Below are 12,145 nucleotides of genomic sequence, written 5' to 3'. Positions count from 1 at the left end.
GTCCCACTCTCAAACCAGCCTTGACTCTTGTTTGTGTCTGCTGCAAAGGGCAGGATCCCAACTGTTCCCTCTCTCTACAAAGAAGTGTGCTGTGCAAATTCCAGAAGCATGAACATACAAAACAACTCTGTCACTTGAGCATGGCCCAATGGCTCAGGAGCATGGGGCCTGTGTGCTGAGGGTGGCTATGTGGCTCGACGAGCAAACTCACCACTCCAGCTGCACTGGCCCTCAACCCACTAGGCCAAGTCTCCTGATGGCACAGTGGCTTCAAGAGCAGGGAACGGGGTGGTGCAGCCAGCCCAATCTGAACTCCAATTCCAAATCTGCAATTCACTAGCTGTGTGACCTTGCACGAGACATTTAATCTCTGTGATTTAATCTCTTTCCTCATTTGTAAAATGGGAAAATAACAGTGACTACACATCACAAGAACAGTTGGGAGGATGAAGGAGATGATGAATGTACAGTGCTTAAAAAACAGTTGATCGATGTTGGTAAGAATTCGATAAATGGGAGTTATTATCCTCCAAAGGGGCGATCCCTTCAACTCATTTCATTCCTTCTACCTACTTCTGACAAAATGCCAGTCTTTTCGTAGAGGCCACTTATTCCTCCCTCCCTCCCTTCCTTCCTTTTAATGGAAGAGGTCCTCATGGAACTCAACTCTACTGCTCTCATGGATGGTTTGTTGGCTTGCTCAATAGTGATTGTTTCTCTATAGGATGCTCCTTGTCTTGTATCTTATCATCTCAAGTACAGAACCAAAAAGTCCTCTGTGTGTGAGAGCCACCGGAGCCAGAAACAGCTCTCTAAATCAGCCCACATCTTTAGAGAACTGTGCCTGCCAACCCCATGACTTTCTGTGGCTCCTGCCTGTGGCTTTCCTTCTCTCCACTCCTCCAACTCTGCCTCTTCATTTTCATATGGCTTGAAGCCGACTGCCTTTTCTAGGCTTAGGGGCTTCCTTCTGCCCTGTAAATCCCGTCTCCTTTGAAGTTAAAAGCAGGGGCTCCTGGTGGTCTGTTACTCAGTTTTGTTTTTTTTTTTTTTTTTTTTTTTTTTTCCTGATTCCTCCTACCCAGGACAGATTTGATTTCTGATCAGAGACTCAAAAGCCTTTCCACCAAACTGCATGACTGACTTGGGAGCCTTAGGTCAGCCACGAACTCCTGTACTGAATTGTTTATTTTTTATTTTTTTCTCTATGCCCTCTAGTTGAAAAGGGAGCTTACAAAAATCTTTTTCTTTTCCTTTGAGGATTGAAAAATTCATCAAATTTCTGCTAGACCAGTTTGTACTCCGGCTGCTCCTCTTGACTGAGCGAGAAACTGTTGTAAACATCTAAAGCCTCAGGACCAGCAAGCCAGGAATAAAGCTTTTTTCTGTCTGTCTTTTCTGTCAATGCCTAGCAGATGTGGAACAAAACAGTGCTTGGGCCATTTCCCATCTCATTCGTGATGGCAGGATTCCACAGTTCAGATGGGGCTTTCCCGTGTTCTGCCCCATATGGTCCCATTCAAGCCCTGCTTCTCCCATGTGGCATCAGACAGGCCCAGGGTCAAGTCCTGACTCTGCTGTTTCCTCCGCAAGTGCCCCTGGACAGGTCATTTCCTTTCCTTTATGCCTCAGTTTCCTCATTTGCAAAATGGGAAGGACTACTTACCTCGCAGGCTTGGCTGTGAGGATTAAGCAAGATGATGAAGGCACAAAATGGGTTCTTAATCAATGGTGGCTGCTGTTACTGCCACTGTGGTATTTGGAGATTTCGCTCTCCTCTCCCCTCCTCTCCCACCTATGGCCTGTATCCTGATTCCAGTCTTCAAGGGCTGACCTTTTTCATGACTGTGTAGCAGTCTCCACAGCCTGATGGCTAGATTCCTGGGGACATGAACTGTGTCCTATACTTTCCCTATAGTCTTGCTGCGCTTAGAGTAGGCAATTTATAAATACTTGTTGAATTCACTTGAATAGGTATTTCTCATCTAAAGGCAGTCTGGCTCTTTTACGAAGGTTCTATGCAAAGGGAGGCTTTATTAAGAATGAGGTCCTACCCTACTAAACCATAAACTGTGGCCTCTGTCTAGGCCCCAGACAGCCTCCATGGCTTGCGTCAATCACTCTCAAAGCCCAGCTCCCTCACACGGTTATTAGTTGGCAAGCCTTTGCCCACTCTTTGTGAATTCCTGGTGAATACAACAGTGAGCTGGGGAGCTCTGTTCTTTGGGAAGATGAGTGGGTGCTGGAGGATAGGATCCAGGGCCAGGGGGACACTCTGAAGAACACCTACCTGGCCTCACAGACCGCACCACCACAGGCCGCTCACTGCCAGCCACGAAGCCAAAGCCATATATAGGGTCTCGGTGAATGGTCACTTGTCGCAGTGTCTCTGCTGGCAGCTGCTCACATTCCATATCATTTGCGCTCTCTTCCTGCATCACATGACTGAGGGAAGGGGAAGATGGGAGCAAAACAAGACGCAAAGGCGACTAAGCCTCAGAGCCAGCTGGGAGGGACACTGGTTAGGGTGCTGGCCATGGCACCTGAGAGTTCACACGTTTAGCTTCCTGCGTCCTCTGGAACCAGCAGAGGCAATGGCGGCCTCATATCTCAGGCTGAAGAAAGATACGTCTAGAAAGGAAAAGCCACTGTCTACAGGGCCAGAGCCCACAGAAAAAAGCTGTTGCCAAGAACTTGACATTAGATTCAGCCCTTTCCTCCAACGTATGGGGACTCTCTAGAAGGAGCGTAAATGCAAATATGTTATTATAAAAGTTAACCGGCATTGCCCACTAAGTTGGCTAGTAACTCCCTAAGGGAAACCAAAACCTTGAGGAAGGGACCACCAAACAGGCAAGTAAGTGGAGAAGGGAGGCAAAGTCATTTCAGAATACACCTTCATGAAGTCCTTGTGCAATTATAAACTTTAATATCCCTTAGACCATATATAAGAATAAACTATTTAGATGGCATACACAAACAAATGAGCTAATGTTGAGGACCATCACTGTACACAATTGTACGTAATGCCAACTTATTTCAGTTAATGGGACAACTGGAAAATGGCTCCTGTGGGCAAGCAGGGGAGCTGTGTATTGTGGCTGCCAGAGGACCTGAACCCCAATGAGCCGGGAGAAGAAAAATCGCCGCCCCAATACCTGTGAGAGACCGCAGATGGCTCTCCCGATGCCCACAAATGAAGTCGTTGAAGTTTAGGAAAATTTCACAAGGACTTCAGGAAGGTTCTACAGCAAGGGCCAGGGTGAGGTGGACTGCAAGCAAAGACGGGTCTGAGCACAGTCTTCGAGTGAAGAGCCCTGAGGGGTGAGGGCATGGGGACCATGGAGCTTGTGAGAGGGCACTGGGTGCCAGGTGCAGGGAAGGAGGTAAAAAGGGGAAGGATGGCCAACAGGCAGGGCAGGTGGAGGTGGAATAGAAGACAACAGAGTCAAGAGACTCAAAACCTTACCTCCCTGCCTAGGCATCGCTCAGCCCCCAGGCTTTCTGGTCTAACAAATGGGATTGAGTTCCCTAGTCCCACTGTGTGTATGCTCAAAAATTCAGATTCCAGGCAGGGCCCTTCTGAACAAGATACAGAAGGGCAAGAGATAATTAATCAAACTAGTATAAGGTTTGTAAAAGAAGTGGGAGGTTCTGACACCATGAGGGGGATTGTTGGCAGGCTAGGAATACCAAATTCCTCAGTTGCAAATGGTTTCAAGTGAGTTGGTTGTTTATCAGGACACCAATTCAATAATGAGACTTGAGGACTATTTATCAGGGGGTGGGAGATTTAGAGTAATTGCACAAAAGGAAAATTCACAGTCTTGGGACCTTTGTCTCTCTCATAGAAGAACTCAGGAAGGAAGACAGACCATGGCTTACTTAAGTCCAGTCACATCAACACTGGTTGCACCCAAGCTGGCTTGGGGTGTGTCTGTCGGGGTACCCCTTACGGAGGCAGAAGGGGCTGGTCAGGATGAGGTCAGGCCCCCTGAAGGTAAATTCAGAAACTGGCTCCTTCCCTCTCGTGCTGGTAAGACAAGTGGTCATTTTTCAATGGAAAGTCATTCAGAAGCTGGAACATGGCTGGCCGGTATCCTAGATAGGCACCCCTGAAGGACAGGGCCTTGATGAGGGTGGCCTCAGGCTGGTACCTCTCATTTCTGCTCCTGGTGGCAGGCAGGAGCTCGGCCTTGAAGGGAGCCAGAGAACATCTTTCTGCGGCTGCCATCTTGCCTCACCCCCGGGGCTGCTTTTGAAATGAGCCCTTTGCTTCCTGTCTCCAATCTCATTGGCACTGAATGAGCTTCTTCTTGGGGGTGACACCAGCTCATTTCTGACATGAACAACAGCTAGGGCAGGCCAGAGGATGAGAGCCTGTGGGGCTGTGCAGTCTGTGGGGTGGGGAGCAGGGACATTTGCCAGAAAGATCCAGGCACAAGTGGAAGTGCTCGGTACACTGTCCTGAGCTCAGGGCCCCCCGGCCACTGCAGCCTCAGTTTTGCTGCCTTTTTCTTTTTCTGAATCTGGGCACACTTTAGTCTCCCATTGGGCCAGAGGCACAGCCAATAATGATGCAGATAAACACTCTTGGAACCAGAGGAACCAATAAGCTAAGAGCCTTTTGTGACACAAGTGTTTTTGCTTTACTGTTTTGACTCATGTGAATCCATCAACAAGTATTTATTGAGTGCCTACTCAGAGCTTTGAGGGACACAGGAGTTACAGGTCTCTTCTGCCCTCAAAGAGCTTCCAATCTAGCGTGGGGAGGAAAGAGAGATGAACTCTGAACAATTAGAGTGGTAACTGAGAATACCATAGAAAGTCCATAATTAAGGTCTAACTTGTGTGTTCAGAGAAGGGGGTAGAGAAGCCACAGAGAGCCCCATGGAGGAGGCAGGAAGTGTGCTGGATGGCCAGGAAAGGGCAGTGATGGGAAGGGAGACAAGATGCTGAGCTCTGTCCACAGGCACTTCCATGTTTCCCCAAGGAACCCAACGGCTTCTCCTACAGCTGCAGAAGTGTGTCTGGGTATGTCTAAAACACATTCGTCCCCGGCCTGTCCCTAACTTAGCTGAGCTAACTGTCCCTAACTAGATCCTCCCCTGAATCTGCAAGCAGCCCTTTCCTCACCTGCGCCTTCCCAAGTGTCTCTGGTCAGGGAAGACACACCTCCGTTAACAGCCCAGAAGGCCATTTTACAATGCAAATGGAAGTTGTCCCTTCCCTCCTGGGGTTTGCATCTTTCAGTGACTAGAGCTCAGTCTCTCTGAAATTTGCTAAGTGCCTGGAGACTTGGGAGTGACAATGCAGGCAACCAGTGACAGAAGAGAGGAGCTCAGCTGTCCACGGAGCACGTGACTTCCCTCCTGGGGGGAAAAAGGCAATTTACCTTTGAAAGATGTTTGGGTTTTGGTCCCTCGAACAGGGCAACCCTGGGCAAAATGATGAAGCAGCCAGAGCTTGTGGCCCTCCCCCGCCCCAGCTTTGTTTCTGGGACCTACTATGTTCTGTTGTTTGCCCCTGCACATGCAATGCCTTTATTCTGATCCCTTTGTGCCCGAGGCCTCTAAACGTGTCCCTGCACCCCACTCCAGTGACCTGGGTAAAAGCCTCGCCTTTCTCTTCTGCCTAACAATAACGACACTTTATAGCCAAGTGGTTCTTTTCATTTTTACACCCATTACCTCATCTGAGAAAAGGTGCTTTCACATCCATTATCTCCTCCCAGTCTCTAACTATCCTGCCAAATAGGCTTGGTGACTGCTCCTCCTCCATCCCAGCCTCCAGGCTAAGTGACCCATGGAGGCTAAGCACATTAGCAGCCCAGCTGGAACCAAATCTCTCGGAGGGGGCCCACAATCCTGGCACCCCCACCCACAGCCACTCAGGGTTCTGGACCCTCTCCCTGTTCAGTCTTCACCACAGGGCTGGCCCAAGCCCGCGGCCAGCAGCACCCCATGTCCTGGCTGAGTCTGGAAGGCCCGCCCACGTCCTAATTAACATGTCTCTGATCCTGTTCACTCAGCGCTGCTGGGAGAATGAAATGAGATAATGGCTACAGAAGCACTTTGGAAGGTTAAACGCATCATGCAGATTTAGAGGTGGTGATATTACTGGTAGCCTCTTTCAGGGTGGCCGGAGGAGCAAGGGGAAGGGAGCTGCAGATAAACTTCACCGGCTTCACACCAAACCCAGGCCCTTCCCCCAGCAACTTCTTGCCGGCAAGAGGCCACCCCACGATGGACTCTGTCCCCTCATTTCTCAGGCAGCTCTTTTCCTGGTCCAACTATCAGCTGACTTGGCTCTCTGTGGACGCCCTGACACCAGTTCCTCTGTGGGCTAAACAGATCCCTCCTGCCATCCAGAGAGAGACTGGTAGCTGGAGTTCCTACTGTCAACTGTTGTTAGGCAGGACGTGGCTAAAGGACAAGAGAACTAAGAAGATGGATTGATTCTGAGCTAATGCTCTTTCCCTGACACTTCTGGGCAGGAAGATAGAAATGTAACAGCTAGATTCCCAGGCATCAGCTTTTAGTTCTCCATCCCTCCTTGCCTTTAGCTCCCTTTTCTTTATGTTTGGTTGGCTCCTTGGGGAGTCTTGTCCCTCCCCTCACAACTGGCAGGATTTGGAGCCTTGTGGGGCCAATTAGCTGTCTGATTCCAATCACAGGAGCCTGACTCTCCCAGATGCTCGAGATCCAGCATGGCAGCTGGGCCCCCAGGAGATGCCATCTATTCCTGGTGTTGGGGATGGGAGCCCCATCCCTGGGGCTCTGAAGCAGCTGCTCTGGGAGTCCTCTTGTAAGGAGCTTGGACACAAACTCTTCTTGTAAAGGAGCCCTTGCTTTGGCTAGCTGCTTCTTACTCTAGCAATGCTGCTCAAATTCGAATGTGCATACGAATCACCTAGGGGCATTGCTAGAATGATTCTGATGCAGTAGGTCTGGAGTAGGGTCTGAGATTCTAGCAAATTCCAGGGTGGTGCCCATGCTGTCGGTCTGCAGACCACACTTGGAGAAACAAGGATCTTAAAGATCACTATTCTCAGACAATGGGAAGGCCACAATCAGGAGGGAGGACTGAGGTGCTTTTATTCCATTGGGTTATGTCATTGAAGGCCCCAGTTAGAATACAAATGCTTTCTTGGAAAAAGGACACATAGTCATGCCAACAAAGGACTCACTGGCTGAATCCAATTTATCCCAGAAGAAAATAGGGAAGGCTCTAAATGGATATGAAGTAAGACAAGTAAGGTTGCATTAGGGAAAAGGAGAGAAAGATCTGGATAGATTAGGCACTACTTAGCCCTACTGAAGAGTTTGGTCAGCAGAAGGACAGCCTGAGTGCGCGAGACATCTGGGACTAAGGCAAGGAACACGAAGAAAGAGCGGACAGTGCAGAAAACAACAATAGCCGCCATTTACTGAGGACTCACTATGCACCAGGCACTGTCCAACAACCTCTAAGGAGGCAGTATTACTGCCACTTTACAGACAAGGAAACTGAGATTTAGGAGGAGAGATTAAGCAACTTGTTCCAGGACATATACCTGTACATACTGTGGTGGGACCATAATATTAACCCACGTCTGTGGGACTCCAGGGCTAATCTTCCTACATCGTTTCTTTTCTTTTCTTTTTTTTTAAGTTTATTTATTTATTTTGAGAGAGAGAGAGAGAGCATGCACATGCATGTGGGTAAGGGTCAGAGAGACAGGGAGAGAGAGAATCCCAAACAGGGATGTGGGATTTGACACGGGTGCTCAAACCCATGAACTTTGAGTTCATGACCTGAGCCGAAATCAACAGTCTGACGCTCAACCTACTGACCCACCCAGGTGCCCCTCCTACACCATTTCTGCCAAGAACCTGTGGACTGAGCAGATGCCCAGCAGGCAACGAGGAGACGGGGCGGGAGGCTTCAGCAGACTGCTTCTATGCAAGTGAATGGAGATGCGTCCCTGTGTTGTCTTGTCAAAGCAGCCTCCCTTGAGTCACCTCATCAGAGGGGACACATTGTGGAGACCTAGTCCTCAGAACTGACTTCCCATACACCTCTGAGTCCACCCTCCCCTAAGGGAGACTCAGCTCATAAGGCCCCACGTGCCTGTTAATTTCAGTCATCACCAGAAAGATGTCCACTCACCTCTGGTAACCCCTCAGAACCCAGACTCTCCTCCCCACAGTGGTCTATTTGTACACTAATGCCACTCTTGTCCCTTCCAACCCTTCCATTTTGCCCTCTGGAGCACAGCAAATTCTCCGATGTTGTCAATTTCTTCTCTGAAAGTACCCTTCACCTCCTCTCCCAATGAAGGTCTGATTTATTCCTTGAGGACATCACTTGCCCACCAGCCCTCTCAAATGGAAGCTGGGTTTTTTTTTTCATGCTCAAAACTCAAGACCTTCAAGACCTGCACGTGGGGTAGGTGTCCTCCGTGCTTGCCAATGCCACCTTCGAGCCACTACTCCTCTTTCCTTTTGCAAAAAATCCTGCTCCTTTGAGGAACACACCTGCCACCCACCCCTACCACCCTTTCTGTCCCGCCATTGCTATCTACAACTTCCTGAGTAGTCCCCCCACATTCACTGAGGACTTCGGTTCCTGGTCACGTGTGATCTTCCCATCTACTCCAATTCTTATTTTATTGTGGTAAGATATACATAACATGAAATTGACCATTTTAATCATTTTTAAGCATACAATTCAGTGGCATCAATTTTATCACATTGTTGTGCAACTATCCCCAACATCTATCTCCAGAACTTTCTCATCATGCCAGAGTGAAACTCTGGACCCAGTAAACACCAACTCCCCATTCCCCTCTCCCCATCAGAACCTAGCAACTACCATTTTACTTTCCGTATCTATGGATTTGCCTGTTCTAGGAAGCCATGTAAGTGGACTCCTACAACATTTGGCCCTTTCTAATTGGCTTATCTCACCTAGCATAATGTCTTCAAAGTTCATCTGTATGAGAGCATGGGTTGGAATTCTCTTCCTTTTAAAGTTTAAATAATACTCCATGTGTATGTGTGTGGTACATCTTATTTATGTGTCAATGGACAGTTGGGTTGTTTCCACCTTTTGGCTATTATGAATAAAGCTGCCAGTGAGCATGAGTGCATAGTTATCTGTTTGAGTCCTTGCCTTCCTGTCTTTTGGGTATATACCTACAAGTGGAATTGCTGGGTCATATAGTAATTCTATGTTGAATTTTTTTAAAGGAATTGCTCTATCATTTTCTACAGTGACTGCACCATTTTACATTCTTTTTTAAAAGATTTTTTAATGTTTATTTTTGAAGACACAGAGAGAGAGAGAGAGAGAGAGAGAGAGAGAGAGAGAGAGAGAGCAAGCAGGGGAGGAGAGAATCCCAAGCAGGCTCCAAGCTGCCAGTGCACAGCCCAACGTGGGGCTTGAACTCACAAACCATGAAATCATGACCTGAGCCAAGATCAAGAGTCAGATGCCTGAGCCACCCAGGTGCTTTGCACCATTTTACGTTCTTAACCACAATGCAAAATCTGATTTCCCCACATCCCTGTCAACGCTTGTTACTATTTTCTGTTTTTCTTTTTTGATAACCACCATCCAAATGGCTGTGCCCACTGCATACTCTTGATATCATTGTTAGTGAATTGAACATGCACATGGCTATGGTGAGGCCTTCAGCAACTGCTTCCCCCACTTCACTCGGTTACTCGCTCTATCGTCACACCTAGACTTTGGGTGGTCATCAGATACTGCACCACCTCCCCAGTCTCCTTCTCCAACCTGCCATTTGCTCCTATCCCATTTATCCTGGCAGTTTACCTCCCACGGGACTCCCACTGCAGAAATAACTAGAAGCATCATGATCACTTATTCACTTCCCACTTGGGATTCCCTTTTCCTACAAATCTCTTCTTCCATTCTTTGTGTTCCATTCAGGTCTCAGCTTAAATGTCACCTCCTCAGAGACGCCTTCCTGAAACCTTTCTCCTAATTACTTTCTTTTTTTTCCTTAAGTTTCTTTATTTATTTTGAGAGAGACAGAAACAGCAAGAGTCGGGGAGGGGCAGAGAGAGAGGGAGACAGAGAATCCCAAGCCAGCTCTGTACTGTCAGCAGGGAGCCTGATGCACTGCTTGAACCCATGAACCCTCGAGATCATGACCTGAGCTTAACTGACTAAGCCACCCAGGCACCCCTCCCATATTTACTTTCTTACTGTCCTTGAAGCTCCCTCTTATCTTTGTTTCCCTTCATGTCCAAATTAGAGCTCCTGGTCTACCATTATGACCATTCTCTTGCACCTGCCTTTAACTCCCTTATTTCCTTGTCCTTTGCTATTCTTGCCATGCAAAACCTCATTCCTCAATGACCTCAACCATATGCATTCTCTGTGCCTGCATCCAAGTACCTGAAGGCAGTTGGAGAAAAAAAACACATGGTGGAGTCCAAGGCTTTCACTTTATATTCACGGTCTCAAACCTGGTGTGGGCCCACAGTGCTGTCTGGCCACCACTTTCTCACTCTCTAAGGTGATTATTTCATAATTCCTCCTCTTTGCTCAATCTTCTGCATCTCTCCATTGGTCCCAACATGCCTTGGCTGATGACCTTGTCCGTACGTGATTGAGGAAACACAAACCATCAAGTGAGAGCTCCTTCCCTCATCTTACCATCACCGAGTCTATACTCCACCCCGCCTACACCTGTACCCCAAATTCCTTTTCTCCTCCAATTAAAATGGAGTATGTTTCTTTTCTTCTACTAATGGCACATCTCTTCATTTATGCTCTGGTACCATCCCCTCTCATCTCAAGGATTTGCTCCTTTGGGCATTCAATCTCTTCTGTAACTCATCAATCTCTCCGCCTCTCTAGAATCATGCTAGCATGCTGATGGAAATAGCCCATCCTTAAGAGAAAAAACTGAAACCACCTCCCTCCATGCCACAGTCCTCTTACACTGTCCCTTTGTCCTGCTCCCCATCACAGAAAAACTGCTCAAGAGTTTTCCACACATATTGTCTCCACTTTGACATCTTCCCCTTGCTCCTCAACCCATTATAATCTGGCTTCCACATCCATCACTCCATAGAGTTGCTCTTGTTAGGGTCATCAATGGCCTTTCAAGGTCAACTCTCAGTTTTTATCTTACTCAACCTCTCACTGGCTTTGGACAGAGTTGGCCATTCCCTTGAAGTACTCTCTCTTGACTTCTGTGATGGTCTCCTGAGTCTCCAACAACCTCTCTGCCCACTTTTTTTTTCTTCGTCTCTTTGGTGGGCTTCTCCTCTGCTACTGAATCACTAGATATTGCCATTCTTCCCAACTCAGTCTCAGGCCTTCCTTCTCTGCTCTCTTTCCAGGTGGTCTCCTCAGTCCCCTGGCTTTTTAAAAAATTTTTTTTAATCTTTATTTATTTATTTATTTTTTTTTTGAGAGAGAGAGAGACAGAGTACAAGCGGTACAGGGGCAGAGAGAGAGGGAGACACAGAATCTGAAGCAGCCTCCAGGCTCCAAGCTGTCAGCACAGAGCCCAATGTGGGGCCTGAACTCATGAACTGCGAGATCATGACCTGAACCAAAGTCAGATGCTTAACTGACTGAGCCACACAGGCGCCCCTCCTCAGTCCCCTGGCTTTAAATACAACCTGTATGCACACGATCCCAAATTTGTATTCTACTCACACCTCTTCTGTGAGCTCGCAAATTCTTATATTCCAATGATCTGTTCTGTCATCTCTGCTTTTATGTCTCACAGAGTTCTCAAACTTAACATGTCCAAAACTGAACTCAGTCTAGGCCCAGTCTAGGCCTCTCTCAGCTTTCCTCATCTCAGTACATGGCACCACCATCTCTTTAATAACTCAAGCCCCCCAGTCTAGGCCTCTCTCAGCTTTCCTCATCTCAGTACATGGCACCACCATCTCTTTAATAACTCAAGCCCCCCAGTCTAGGCCTCTCTCAGCTTTCCTCATCTCAGTACATGGTACCATCATCTCTTTAATAACTCAAGCCAGAAACCTTGGAGTCATTCTTGAGTCCTGTCCCTCCCTTTCCATCACCACTCCCCCCCCCACCCCCAACAGCAAATCCCTTGGTAAGTCTTGGTCGCTGTTCCTTCTTAATCTGACCAACACTCTCCATC

The 12,145-nt window shown here is 47.9% G+C and overlaps 1 protein-coding gene across 5 annotated transcripts in view; it reads right to left on the bottom strand.

The window, feature by feature from the left end:
- The window catches only part of FRMPD3 (FERM and PDZ domain containing 3), an 80,188-nt gene that overhangs the window by 59,805 nt on the left and 8,238 nt on the right, over positions 1–12,145 (bottom strand). Inside the window, exon 2 of one of the 5 annotated variants that reach the window (XM_045470604.1) lies at positions 2,291–2,445. The exons of 2 other annotated variants lie outside the window; for them this stretch is intronic. In XM_045470604.1, coding sequence (XP_045326560.1) covers positions 2,291–2,438 — 148 coding nt within the window. In that variant the 5' untranslated portion in view covers positions 2,439–2,445. Of the gene's footprint in view, positions 1–2,290; positions 2,446–12,145 lie in introns of those variants that run through there. 2 more of the 5 variants (XM_045470608.1, XM_045470607.1) reach the window with 2 other exon arrangements.

The sequence above is a fragment of the Leopardus geoffroyi genome, chromosome X (assembly GCF_018350155.1).
Source record: "Leopardus geoffroyi isolate Oge1 chromosome X, O.geoffroyi_Oge1_pat1.0, whole genome shotgun sequence".
Lineage (NCBI taxonomy): Eukaryota > Metazoa > Chordata > Mammalia > Carnivora > Felidae > Leopardus > Leopardus geoffroyi.
This window is presented reverse-complemented; position numbering and strand designations above follow the sequence as displayed.